The following is a 14,904-nucleotide window of genomic DNA, read 5'->3' as shown; positions in this document are numbered from 1 at the left end:
TATTGTTTATAATACTTAAAACACTTACACTAAAAAAAAAATATTATAAAAAATAAAAACCTACCGTAATGCCTAAGAGCATGATCACCTTTCCTCGTCTGTTGGCAAATCGCCACCAAAGAAAAACATTGTTTATGCTGCTTTTGTTCTACATTTAACTTTGTCCAAAGGCATTTCCCGCACAAAGTTTGCTGAAATGATTTTTTACTATAAGAGGTCGTTTGGTTTCATAAGTTTAAAAATTATTTTGTTAATTTATTTTTTTATTATTTATATTATTTTATTTAGTTTGTTAATAATAAAAAATTATGATAATATTTTATTATTAATATTGACACAACAGGTAATATAGTTAATAATTTGATTACTATTTTTATCTTAGGTATTAAAAGATTATCAAGGTAATCTTAATTTTATATAATTATATTATTATTTATTAATTTTTTGAGATAAAAATAAATTTATTTTTAATTAATATAAAAAATATTTAAAAATAATTATATTCAAATGTTTTTAAATAAAATAATTTACTAGTATTTTTTTATTACTTTTAATCAAATGTAATAATTATTTATACCTATCAAAATTTATTAAACATTGTATTCATTTATATTCAGTAATTTTTTCAATACTCTATCTTCAAGATAATATTTCTATTTTGATAATAAAATATTACCCAAATTAAATATCCCAAAGAAGTTAAGTTTTTACTCATCATCATCCACTGAAGTGATACAATCAATAATAAACATTACAATAATAATTTATATTTAAAATAGGAATTGAAAAACATGGTAAATAGAAATTTTTGATAATGAATTACGATTAAGGAGTCATTTGGTTTCAGAGATTTAAAAATTATCTTGATAATATATCTTTTATTACTTATATTATCTTATTTGATTTGTCAGTAATAAAATATTATGATAATCTTTTATTATAATATTGATTTATATTTAATAATCTTTTAAATAATTTATTTTTAAAATAATTTTTTAATTTTAATAATAAAATATTATTTAAACCAACATCCTGAGTCAAAACGAATAGCTAGGGTTGGATTCGAACCGAGCTGAGCTTGGCTCGCAGCTAGCTCAGACTCGGCTCGGTTTATTTATGACCGGCTCGAGTTCGGTTCGAGCTCGACTCGAGCCGAACTCGGCTCGATTAGAGTTCGGCTCGGCTCATTTATGACTCGGTTTGACTCGTTTTTCATATCAAAACGACATCATTTTGTATATATATATGGATTAAAACGACGTCGTTTTGTATAAAAATTTTTTAAAAAAAATCTACCGAACCAGTTTGAGCTCAGCTCGAACTCGATCGAGCCGAGCAGAGCCCGGCTCATTTCAGGCTCGAACCTAGCCGAGTCGAGCTCAAGCTGGCTCGGCTCGAGTCCAGCCCTACGAGTAGCGGTAAAAACAGAAAAATGTAAATACTTAAAAATAAGTGGATTAAAAAAACAGAATATATTAGAAGTTGAATTTTTACTTACTTATCTAAACATAAATAAATTTTTGGTATAAACGCGTCCAAACAAAAGCTTTTTAAGTAGAGTAATACTATGTGTACTTACTTTGGGTACACAAATATATACATACTCATATGTACCATCATATAATTGGTTATTGTTTTATTTTTAATTCAAAATCATCAATCACATGATGATACATATAAATATGTATATATTTATGTACCTAAAATGGATACATATAATTTTATTGTTTTAAATAATGTTAATAGAAGAAAGAGAGTTTCAGACTGAAATAAAATATCGGAAAGAGAACCGTTATCGAGAGGATAACAGTTGTTTATTAAAAAATCACCCAAAAAAAAAATTTAAAATCTTAAAACAATATATATGTATAAATCACTTTTTTAAATTTAATTTTAAAAAAATTATTAATTTTTTAAATTAAAAAAATAATAATATATTTAGATTTTGAAGATTAATAATAAAATAACGATATTCTTCTTGGCCCTTCAAAAACTTAAAATAATGAATTTTGAAACAAAGTTTGATTGGATTGATGTAGGACATATCATCACTTTACTTTTTCACTTTATTTACAGCGCCTCGCCTTTTGCAATTTTGGCGGTACTATAACGCTAACTTAATCTGAAGGATGGAGATGGTCATCACCTGTTTTAAGTTTTAAATAGAGGGAAATCAGTTCCATTTCAATTCAAGGGTGGTCATTACTGTTTTCAGTAGAGGGAAATCAATTTCACTCTGCGATTTTTTGTCAAACATGTCCGATTCAATCTCTCTACCGCATTCTGTCCAACAGTTGATAAACGAAATCTGTACTAACCAGAATCAACGGTCACCGGATGCCGAAGCAAGACAAGCACTCGCTTCTGTGGGTGAAGAAGAAGCTCTCAATGTTCTCCGTGTAATCAAGGGCAAGACAATTCATTCTTCGTTTAGTGGTTTCATAAAGTACTTGATCAACCAACGCCACAACAGCACACACGAGTCCCCGCAGAAACGCCCCTGTCTTTCGCCCTCACACTCTCATGATGGAAGCCCCGTCAATATTGTTCGTCCCATGAATCTTTCTCAAGGTTCTCAGCTACTCCCCTTTCTATTTTTCTTTTATTTTCTTGTTCAATTTGTTGTTTTAAGTAGTTAGATTTAGAAATCAAGTGTTAATCGTTCTTGCAGTCCTAAATGATGGTATGAGTCGCTCTCCGGTTCCGGAGCCCCCGAGAGGTTCACCTTTGACTTCGAGTACGAGTTCACGCATGGAAAGTAACCGAATATCGATTCCTCAGTACGTTGCGCTTGGCGAACTTGAGTTCAGGAAGGCGTTTCTTATTTTAAGTTACATCGGGAAGTAAGTTATTGCTCTTGGTTCTCAAACATTTACCTGTTTTCTTTTGTTTCATATCTTTTTTTGTGCAGGAAAAAGCTGGAAGATGCAATGAGTGCTGATAAAATTCGGGAGCTGAAGGATTTGTCAATGGTCAATCTTGAGTCGAAGCTTTGGAGCACTTTCGGAAATGATATGGACTCGAAAGACCGACGAATGGTTTATGCCATATTCTTGATAATGTGTTAATTTTTTTTTATTTTAATTATTATAATCTACAAAAGGTTAAAACCTTAAAAACAGTTTTGTTTTTCGAATTGTGGGCTAGGAAGATGAGTTGTTTGATTTGTTGAGTTGAGATATAAATTTCTTTTCATCATTTGTTTTCTTTGATATGGGTGCTCTCTTCCTTACGTCATATGCATGGCTGATCGCTTGTTTTCTTATGCAGTCTATAGACTGGGATTCTGGAAAAACGCACATCTATCGTTGTCATGTATCCGCTGATGGCAGTTATACTTTCAAGGTTCATTTGTCTTATTGATCATATGCATGCATATATATCTTTGTGGCACTAATTGTGACTACTTTGATGAAAATGGAAGTGATTTTGAATGCAATAACAGAAAGGAACTTGAAGTTTTTGTCTACTGGTTTGATAAGCCTACTTAGGTAGGCTGGTACTACTCCATATTGAGGCACACAATGTTAAGCTGAATCTTGACCATGGACTGTTAAATCTGTGCTATGTCTAGGAGACTTTCTAATTCTAGAATTCTAAAAAACAGTTTATATGTGCTATATTATACAATTATTGCAATTTTTTTATTTGCAAGTTCTCATATTGCAGTTCAGCTTCCTTGATTTCACTTCATTCTGGGGCTTATTGCTAGCCTAATATTTGTTTATGTATGAAAATAATTTTCTGAACTCCACATCTCCTCAGTGACTAATATTTATAATCATTTGTTATATAATTTTCATTAGATCCTCGGCTTTACTGCTCATGTTACTATTTATCAACAGAATACTATTTAAGATCTTTCAATTATTTTTTTTTAAAGAAAACTGAAGATTAGATATATTTCGTTCTATTTTTATATAAAAAATTTACAGGGCCCTTATCTAGATCAAACAAAAACTCACTTACAAAGAGTACTGGGAGATGACAACGTTCTCATGGTCAACTTTGAAGCAGACGAGACATGTAATCGAAATTTTGGAGACAGTTCCACTGGTCATTATGATAAATACAGAAAGATCGGAAGAGAGGGTATCCTTCTTGGTCTGCGTTGCTATCGGTTTTTTGGTGAGTCTTTTCATTGCACTAATGTTTGTTCTGTTATTTCCCTTTTTACTGTAAATAATTGTGAAATTTTTTAGTGGTAGTAAGAATCATTGAATAACTCTTTTTTCTATCTCAATATCATTACCGATCAGTGTTTAAAGATGGCGGAAAAAAAGAAAAGAAGAAGGAGCCAACGTTATCCTCTGTCAAGTGTTATTTTGTGTGTTTGGAATCTGATGCAATCATTGACAACAGCCAACACTATATATTATCCGGGAAAACAGTAAATGAAGCGAGAGCGTTATTTATGCATGTTCACACTGTTTCAAATGTGGCGAACTATATGTCACGGTAATACGTAAGCTTTTTAGGACCCATATTTTTGTGTTCTCTTGATAATTGAATTAAATTTTTTCTGTTGAGATTTCAGGCTTTCTCTAATTTTGTCCAAGACTATGAAGTTAGAGTTGGATTTTACAAAAGTAACCATTGAGAAAATTGAAGATATACCTTGCTATGTATGATCTATGGTTTAATTCTCTATTCAGATATGTTTCCTTTCTTCAACAAACTTGGAAGACATTGAACTAAGTATAGGTCTATTTCTTCACTCACAAACAACTTCTTTTTCTTAATCCCATTCACAGGATAAAGATGGCAATCCTGTCTATAAAGATGGGAAGCTTCTTATACACACTGATGGAACTGGTTTCATATCAGAGGATTTGGCTCTAAAATGCCCAAATAATGTCTTTAAAGGGAAATGCAGAAATGATGACAGTGAGGTTTGTGATATGGAGCTTGATCTATAATCAATTAGTTACCTGCTGACTCAGAAAGAATTTTAAATGAATGTGAAACATCAACCTGAATTTAAGTTTTACAAGCATTTCTTTTTGAAATGCTTCTGTTATCTTCATAATTATCAGCCACTTTCTCTCCGTCAGTTTATGCATATATTTAATTTTTTCGACAAACTTTTAGGTCAGTGTTTAATGTTGATTTCTTTGTGTTCTGCTGATTGATAAATTAGCACTGATATTTTAATTAGAAGGTGCAATAGCCTATATTGCCACAATGACCATGTGTCAAATAAATTCAACTTATAGGTGACATTTTTTGATGCTTTTATGACTTGTCTCTTGATTCATATTATTTTCAATGTCATTAGAGATTCGCTATTAGGAAAGAAATTGAAGGGAAGTTATGTGAGGGGGATCAGCCAGAATCTCACAGTGGGGTACCAGTACGTGTGTCAATTTTTTTAAAACTATTTTTATAATTTATTTCCAATGTTCACAGTAGACCTTAAAATCTGTTATTTTTTCTCTTTTCTTCCTTGTTTCTAGCCTCTGCTAATGCAGGTCCGCCTCTTCCACAAAGGTTGTGCTGTCAAGGGAACTCTGCTGGTGAACAAGAAGGTATAAACATGCCATTTTGCTTTTCCTAAAGAAGAATATAGTGCTTTGATTCCAGTTTTACCATAGATGATTGTTTGAGGGATTGAGTTTAGTTCCCATATAATTTTCTAATACCTACATACTCTTCTGGTTTAGCTTAATTAATAAAAATATATGGAAACAATAATTTTTATCATGCAATAACGATGGGTATAAACACAAGTATAAATACTAATGTGTCATCATGTGATTGAATGATTTTCAATTAGAGATAAAGTAACACTCAATCAAATGATGACACATCAGCGTTTATATCTGTGTTTATACTCATTGTTAGTACATATAGTATTACTCATATGGGAATGGAATAGGTCTTCTTCTCATGTATTAATGAGTGAAGAATAAGTAAATAATTTACAACATCTTATGCGTACTGTATAAACTAGCAAGCAATAGATTAGGATCTATTTTTTGGTCCTCTGTTACTGACATTGATTAAGTTAGTTGAAAGCTGTTAAGAGAAAATCTCATATAAACTTCTCATCAAGCTCTTATATCTTTGTTTATTTTTATTGTTCTTCTTTAAAGATAAATTGTCAAAGCAATAATTGAACCAAATGCAATTGAACAAACTTGTTTTTGGGGGGCTCCTTTGATGAAAACAGTCCGAAGTGATGAATTTAGACTGAAATCTATTGATCTACAAAACAGTACACTTTGTAGACCTTACCATTTTTATCTTTTTTGGAAAAACTGTCTTTCCTGAAATGGATTGTACATCTGGTGTAATTCTGCTGGATTTAAATGTTTTAATTTGGGTTAAGATATTTAACCGGAAGTAAAACTTGACGTTGTGTGGTTATAATGTCAACTCATGGTTAAGAAAGGTATGAATCACAGGTTTATGAAGTTAATTATCATATTGAATTGGTCATGCAAAATCATATGTGAATTATATACTCTCTTTTTCATTTTGTGATTGGGAATCTTCAAATTTTTGGGGTTTTTTTTGAAGGGTTCATATGACCTTTAATAAATAAACTATTCCCATTATTTCCTGATAGAGGTTTGTGACATTTGTTTTGATAAGCAAAATTTTGCATTTATTAAATATCCTATCATCAGCTACAAATGACTGAGCTCCTGTTTATGACTAGTTGTCAAAGTAATGGTGTTATCACTTCTGTAGCTTCCTTCACAAACTATTCAGATCAGACCTTCAATGATTAAAGTTGAGGCAGATCCAAATCTGTCTGGTAATCAGACAATCAATTCGTTGGAAGTAGTCAGTACAAGGTACTCTTCAATCTGCTTTTATTTCATATTATTTTCATTTTGTATGCATCACTACTGCCGTGATATGTATGCTTTTTGGAGAAGCATGCATCATTGAGCCTGTCTTAAAATGAAAATCATAAAATTCAATTGCTGATGTTGATTTCAAAGCAAAGTAACATTGTTGGTTTGAGTTGATGATCTAGACAGAAGTAGTCTGGAACTAGTTTATTCAAATGTGAAGTATAAACCTTGGATAAAGCTTGCTTACACTGGTGCTACCAATTTGGATTTTCTAGCACGATTATGAAAAGTTTAATGCATCTACATATATATATATTCTGATGAAGTCAGATATCCTGCTGTTTTCAGTCAGATTTCCGGCAAGCAATCAAAACAGACAACTCTATCTAAGAATTTAATTGCATTGCTTAACTTTGGAGGTGTCCCAGAAAGCTTTTTTTTGGATATAGTGAGAAATGCTTTGGAAGATGTGCAGGGTGTTTTCTCCAATAAACGGAATGCCCTAAAAGGTAGTTTTCCCATGAGCAAGGCCACTGTTAGTTTGCAACAACTCATTTTGCCTTGACATTTTCTTTCTTTTTAGATCATATATGTACTTAGTCATCATGTTCTTTTTTCCTGTTTTGGCATCTTCTTTAGGATTGTTTTAGCATTCTGTTATAATTTTTTTCCCCTAAACTTTTCCCTCCCACAATCTTTCTACACATTGACCCATGTGTCAGTTCGTTTTGTCCCATAACTCCTTTCTGCAGTGTCCTTAGCTTTTCCTAATTCTTTTAACTCCTTTAAACAATCTTTTTTTTTTTTTTCTACAAATTCAGTTTCCCTTAGGTATGGTGGAATGGATGATGAATTCATTTCGGCAAGAATGATTCTATCCGGGATTTTTATTGATGAACCATATTTGAAGTGGCGTCTGTCTACATTTTTTAAGGAGGAAAAGAAGAGTCTTCAAGATGGAAAGCTTCCTGTAACTGACAGTTATTACTTAATGGGGACAGTCGACCCCACTGGAATCCTGGAGAGGAATGAAGTATGCATAATACTGTATGTTCATTGCACACTTCTGTTTGACATTATAACACCTTCCATTTTGTTATAAGGATTGCTTAGGCTTTCTTTGGTAGAATTGTAAATGTTATTTTAATTGTTTTAAGTTGTCTATGGTAGTCAGGAGTTACTTGTAGTCCCTTGTTTTAATTAGTTTGTCTTATAACGACGAAGGGGAAGAGGTGCTCTTTGGTGAACAACCCTTAAAACTTCTTTGTGCACAAATCAGACTAACTGATGTACACATTCAAACAGTTCCAATAGTTGATATATTTTTCAAGGGTTTCCCAATAGTTCACATCTATTTTTTCTTCCCCAAGATTTATATATGTTTTATCTTGATCTAGGCTAACAAAGAAAGTCTGTGATGTTTTGATTAGATTGCAACAAGTAGCTACTGCTCATTTGTAAGGTTGTCCATAATATAGGAATGATGGCCAAGTTTCCTGGGAGAAGGTTTTAGTATATCGCAATCCTGGTTTACATTTTGGAGATATCCATGTTTTAAAGGCTAAATATGTGAAAGAATTGGATGATGTTGTTGGAAATGCCAAGTATGCTATTTTCTTTCCTTGTAAAGGTCCAAGGTCTTTGGGAGATGAGATAGCAAAAGGGGACTTTGACGGTGATATGTATTTTGTTTCAAGGAATCCCGAGGTGCGTTTTATTTTACTTAAGTTCTTTATTATATGCATATTTTTGTCATTAAATTGTTATGAGCATATTTTATTTAAATTAAATTATTTATTTGTTGAATTACTTTAGTTTGGATGATGTTGCCCCTTCATTTTAAACTTGTTGTTCTTATGTCCTAGGACTAACTTCATTAGTGCCTTCATAAAGTTATGAGGTGTCAAATACGCGGGTAAATTTTACTTGAATGTTAAAACACCTTTCAGCCCTACTTGAAGTAGTAGGTTATTCTTGTAAATCTCTACTTTAATTTGGAGATTTTAACCATATCCATTGATCTTGATGACACCATCAATCATTCTAAGTAATTTAGACTTCTTACTTCCTGCATTTGTTTTATTCACTTCTTCCATATCATATATTTATGCTTGGTTTGCTTAGCATCAATGATCACATTGTTTAAATGTCAATGGCAATTTAGGAAATTGAAATTTTACATGATCATAAAACCGGGTAAAGTTTAATAGCTTTACATTGAATGTCATTGTAAGTTGCAGCATTTCACATCACTTAGGAAGGAAAGGTGAAGACTATTTAAATAGTTTGAAATTCCTAAATTATTATAGGATGTTTTGAGTTACAAAATTCTAAAGCAAAACCAGACGGTATCATGGTAGTGCGTCAAGTTGTTAAAATCATAATATGCCATGACATCTTTGAATGGTGCCTTATGACATCTTTTTCTTCCCCTTTCAATTGCAACTTAATCAACATTAACATGTCTAATAGTCTATCTGTCATCATGTCAGGCAATGTTGATCCAATGACTAATAATCAATCGCAGTTAGAGTTAAATTTGAACCGAGCTGCTTGAGGTCGAGCTCGCCTCAAAGTCAGCTTGCTTGAGAGCCAAGCTTTGAGCTTGGTTGGTTACTGTAGCCAAACAAAAAATGACTAAAATAACGTTGTTTTGATACGTATTGATTAAAAAAACGTCGTTTTAGTCGATTCGTCGTTGTTGTTTAAATACCACAATGAATTGAATAACCTAGATTTTAATTGTTTTGATATTTTTGAATTAATGAAATCTATTTCTTATGATTGTGAACTATCTTGAGTATTTATGAAAATTATAAGGATCTAAACCTAACACAAATATTATTAATATTAAAAGCAAATAATGTTGACAACAAAAGGTGTTAGCTCCTCTCAAAGGTCATAGCTTCACAATTAGCCAAAAACTACCCAAAACATGTAAATAACAATATTCCTCTCTTCCTCTTCAATCCAATCACTTCTATTTATTTTATCAATATCTTAACTTTCACATTTAAATATTATTAAATCCAATATCTTATCTTAATCTCAAATATTTTATCTTATTCAAATAAATTATCTTCTTAATTAATTAATTATTATTACTATTATTATTATCGAATCCTAACATTACCTGTCCTTCAATCTTCCACAATATTGCCCTTTTATGATAAGACATTGTAATGATTACACCATTGTTTTTCTTGTGGTGTGGTGTATCTATTGGAGTTGTTTTCTTGCTTAACTCCTTCAAGCGTATAATTCTAAGGGATTGTGGAATGGTAGTGTCAAAGGACAAATGACATTATACATTGCCAACTCTCTTCTCTTATCACCTCGGCAAAAGTATAATACCAAAGAGATGAAGTGATTTTATTTTGAGAATTCAACCCCTGACCTCATCCAAATTTGTGTTAAGTTGTTGAAGAAAATTAAATACCTTTTCTTTTTCTAGTAATTTCTTATATTTATGTCACTGTTAAGAGTCTCTGAATCAGTTTCATAAAACAGGTCCACTTGTTTGTCACAACTCAATTAAAACATCAAAATGGTCTGTTAAACTCATATTACCTTGTTGGGTAATTAGAATCTTTGACCGAATCTCAAAACAATGTGACATATTCTCCAAATTAGAATAAATTTGTACCGTTTTCCAAAACTTTTGAGTAGTTTGGTAGAATAAAAAAGTTCTTTCTGTTTTTGGTTTTGTCAAATTAATAAGCTACACCATTACAATTGAAATTTTCGCTTGCCAGATTTCATAATTTGCATCATGTGCAAGGGTTTCTTTATCCCTCTAATTAGGTATCCCATTTTTCCTTTTCATTTGGTAGCTAACATAACATTTTGGAACCATGTGTGAAAATTGGCCCCATTTGGCCGGTGTTGAGTTATCTCTGGAGCATGACTATCCATCGATGTGAGAGTTGTAATACCGGACGTTGAATGCATTGTAGAGGACTTTGCTTTTGTTTGGGTTGATGGGTTTGAATCTTTCCTTCTAGTCTAGTTTTAAATTCTTTCCTAGTTAACAATTGTGGGCAAATTTAGGTTGGAAACAAATAGATTGGTAATTTGAGGTGGTTAGGGCCAAGCACACTAGTTTTCAATGAGATAGGGGTTGATCGACGACTTTAGAGGGATATTTTTGGCTTTTTGGTAGCATCAAGGGAGAGTTAACACTTTTTGGGGAAGATTGACACTTTCTGAGAGTATATCAACAATTTCTAGATAAAAGATTTTTCCAGTAGGGTTTCAATGAGGCTTTGGCAAGTTTGGTCTTCATTGGTGATAAGTTTTTGGAGTTTTTTAGTTGTTTTTCAACCATATATTCAATAGATCAACACTTTCTAGAGGTGTATTTTCAATTTCTAATTTACATTCCAATGAGTTTGGTCTTTGTCAGTGATAGGTTTCTAGAGCTTTCCAATAATTTTCCAATAATATCTCTAATAGATCACCACTTTCAGAGGTGGACTTTCAAATTTTGTGTCTGAGTGGTTTTCTTGTAGAATTTTGGCAAGTTCTAGCGAGCTCCAATAGCTTTCCAACAGGTTAAACCCAATTCTCCTCCTCAAAAGAGATGGATAGAAAATGAATAGGTTTTTTAGAACCTTGTCTTTGATACCATGAAACAATGGGTTTCATGGTTTCGAATAAATTTTGTCACTTTTTCATTAAACAATGGAGGGATTTATATAAAAAATTTAGGATCTAAAAATTGTAAGAATCTATGCAAGCTAGGTAGTACAATACGAACTAGAAAGTGAAATAGAAAAAAGAAATATACAATAAATGGGAAATCAAAATTATCCTAAAATAAGAAGATATTCAATTCAGTCAACCATATTGATTTTCCAACAATACTTGTGTGACTTCAGTAGCGTATGTTTGGTCCACTTTGCTTTTTCCTAGTCTTTTACCAGTGCTGGATAGATATCTGCACAAACTGAAATTAGAACTTTGTTTAGTTTTGGATTTTGTTTATAATTGATGTGATTTTGGTGATCTAAAAAGTCTGGCACTTATTCCCATATCTGCACAAATTGAAATTAGAACTTTGTTTAGTTTTGGATTTTGTTTATAATTGATATGATTTTGGTGATCTAAAAAGTCTGGCACTTATTCCGATATTTCTTTAGCTTTTGAAACATTTCAGGGCAAGTGAACCATGGACATCTAATCCTTCAACAAATAACATGTCCACTAAAAGACCAAGTGACCTTTCGCCTGAGGAACTGGAGGATGAGCTTTTCAAGCTTTTCTTGACTACAAGATTTCAGCCCAGGTGTGCAGATGATTGTGTACTTCAAAACTTTTTTTTTCATTGTAATGCTCAAATTCTGGCTAATGCAACTGTCGTGTCCTTGATTGAAAAGTAAACAGATATGGATTAGATTGGCTTGGTCTGTTGTTTGAAGTTTCCTTTACAAAATTAACAGTTTATTGCCCTTTTAAAGTTCAACTATGCGCTTCAAAGGATTTGTATCTTTAAGGCTTAAAAATTGTTAGTCGTCAAAAAGCTGGGCCATAGCCTTATATTTTTCTTTTAAAAGAGAATTGATAATAAAACTGCATTTCCTTAAATCTGTGATTTCCCCATTTCTGAACAAAATCTGTTTCGGGAAACCAGGGAGGAACTCCTTCGCAATAGTTCTCAGGAAGGGTTTTTTTTTCTTTTTAATATTGAAATTTCATTGTAAGCATCCAAAGTCCTTTTCCTTATACTCATGATGGTAATGAGTGAAGTGCTTTTGGCTTGTCCTTAGTTATGCAATGGGTCAGGCAGCTGATAGTTGGAGGGCAATTATGGATCGACTTCTAACACTGGGAGATGAGAGTGCAGCTGAGAAAGCCCTTATGAAAAAAAATATTTATCAATTGATTGATGTATATTATGAAGCTTTAGATGCCCCAAAGAAGAATGGTAGAAAGGTTAGTTGTCAAGATATCTAACTAATTTAAATTGATGAACCTTGACTTACCAGGGATCTACTAATTGAAAATATTGGTCCTATACAAAGCTGGCAGTAACATTTTTTCCCCATTACAAAACAGATAGAAGTTCCAGAAGAATTGAAGGCAGAGAGGTTTCCTTGTCACATGGGAAAGGATGCTTCAGTTTCTTTCAAATCCAAATCTGTCTTGGGAAAAATTTGCAATACAGTGAAAGAATATAAAGGACAAGAAGTATCTGTGGAAAGTAAGTATTCTTTCAAAATTGAGGCTTTATACATCACATGGTGATAATATTTAGTAGATTCATATTATTGAACTACCATGTATGAGTTTTAAGGAGTAGGAGTTACAAAATTGCCTTGCTTTTAAATCTGTTTAGATGTTTGGAAACTTCCTTATTTCAATGATGATGAAGTCCCCGATGAATGCAAGATAAAATGGAAAGGACTATATGATCAGTATAGGAAGGATATGAGCTTGGCCTTGGAGAATGGTGGGGAGGGCAAAGATGAGGCAGCCAATGAAGTCATTAAAAAATATAAGCAGGTTACTTTTTCTACTTCAATTTTTGTATGACATTAAATCCATATCAGCATGACATTCAATAACTGTAAATCGTATTCTCTGTTGCTAGTTTGCTTATCTGATGTTTTGGTGCTAGATATTATACGAGGCAGCAGAGTTCGAACAAAGCAGAAGGAACATACAGGAGATCTATGATGAGGCTCTTGTAATATATAACTTGGCTTATGACTATGCTAAAAGACTGGGAGCTGTTAGTCGTTGTGGCTTTGCTTGGAAAGTTGCAGGTTCAGCTTTATGCAAATTCTATGCTATGAAACAGGGTGAAAGAACTTTGCTTTGTTTACCTTCAGTACTTCAAGAAATATGTGGTTGAAAAAATTTGGCCCTGTTGTAATATAAATTGACTCTTGTGTAATATAATTTCCTAGTATTTTCATGTTAACCCATCTTTTCCTTATCATTTTCTTTTAAGGATTTTTTGCTATTTACCTTGTGAAATGACAAAATTATAAAGCTGAGTCTTACAAATGACAATGAAGGTAATATTTTATATTTTATACAGTAATGTTATGTGTATTTATTTTTTAATATACAAATAAGTATACATATATTGTATCATTATGTGATTGAGTGTTACTTTATCTTTAATTCAAAATCATTTCATCATTTGATGACACATTTCAAGTGTATATTTATTTATGTATTCAAAATGAGTATATATAGTTTTATTATTAATATGAATGACATAAACAGTAATATTTGTAGTCAAATTAAGCTGCAATAAACATGTAAATTTTTGTGAGAAATTTGTGAGAGTTGATCAAATATTTGATTTTGGAAAATTATATAATAATGAAAATGCACACACAGGTTGGTACATGGAGTAAGGGTAATTAATTAAGATAATGAATTTGAAGGGGTCTACACAAAATTGACAATCACATTGGAGATTATATAAATATTACCACTAAAATTATGTACATAATTTTGTAAGCAAACATCAATATGTCAATTTGTGCACAAATATTATAAACCCTAAAATTAAATACCAAAATACTATGGAAACTAACCTTTTAAGCAAAATCTTTATTTTTTCATTCTAAAGAAGAATCCCATCATTCCCAATAACCTAAAATTCTTACCTTCAGCCTCAAAGTCCGGAATTAAGGAAAAATGTTTGTTAGGTACATATATACCAATAATTAGTTTTAAATATTATTTATACGGTGAATGTGTATTGTTGTTTGGTGTGTTGATTTGAATTTGTACGTTTTGAATGAATTTTTGAAGTATACGAGAATGTACGGGATTTTTTTTTTTAAATCTTTTTACGACGTGAATTGCATGGGAGGGCTTATTGTGGTAGTATACAATGTGTGGGGCATGTTTAAAATTTTATATTATGTCTTGGGGGGGGGGGGGGGGGGGGGTGGTGGAGGATTTTGTTAATGGATACTTTATATCTAAAGGTAATTGATACGTTATACTATGATAGGGTTAAATTCAAGTAAAATCAAACTCGAATTTAGCTAGATTTACATAAAACTAAGGAGTTCGAATTCATTTCATTTCAACAGAGTTGAGTTCGAGCTCAAATTGAGTTTTTAGTTAGTTT

General features: G+C 31.9%; 1 protein-coding gene across 2 annotated transcripts; it reads left to right on the top strand.

The window, feature by feature from the left end:
• Nucleotides 1–2,131: 2,131 nt before the first annotated feature.
• LOC123194547 (probable RNA-dependent RNA polymerase 5) lies at nt 2,132–13,731 on the top strand. 2 transcript variants are annotated; one of them, XM_044607791.1, is made up of 19 exons: nt 2,132–2,571; nt 2,672–2,843; nt 2,912–3,038; nt 3,271–3,345; nt 3,936–4,128; nt 4,260–4,458; nt 4,538–4,625; nt 4,755–4,892; nt 5,279–5,353; nt 5,457–5,528; nt 6,697–6,803; nt 7,155–7,315; nt 7,628–7,853; nt 8,285–8,513; nt 11,948–12,093; nt 12,575–12,740; nt 12,864–13,008; nt 13,144–13,310; nt 13,426–13,731. In XM_044607791.1, exons 1-19 carry the CDS (start codon nt 2,256–2,258, stop codon nt 13,660–13,662), a joined length of 3,039 nt encoding a protein of 1,012 aa, XP_044463726.1. In that variant the 5' UTR covers nt 2,132–2,255; the 3' UTR covers nt 13,663–13,731. The 2 variants fall into 2 exon arrangements, with proteins under 2 accessions (XP_044463726.1, XP_044463725.1); XM_044607790.1 differs by having other exon boundaries at nt 2,140–2,571; nt 7,137–7,315.
• The last annotated feature ends 1,173 nt before the right edge of the window (nt 13,732–14,904 follow it).

The sequence above is a fragment of the Mangifera indica genome, chromosome 13 (genome assembly GCF_011075055.1).
Source record: "Mangifera indica cultivar Alphonso chromosome 13, CATAS_Mindica_2.1, whole genome shotgun sequence".
Lineage (NCBI taxonomy): Eukaryota > Viridiplantae > Streptophyta > Magnoliopsida > Sapindales > Anacardiaceae > Mangifera > Mangifera indica.
The sequence above is the reverse complement of the archived record's forward strand: the minus strand, read 5'-3'. Positions and strand labels throughout refer to the sequence as shown.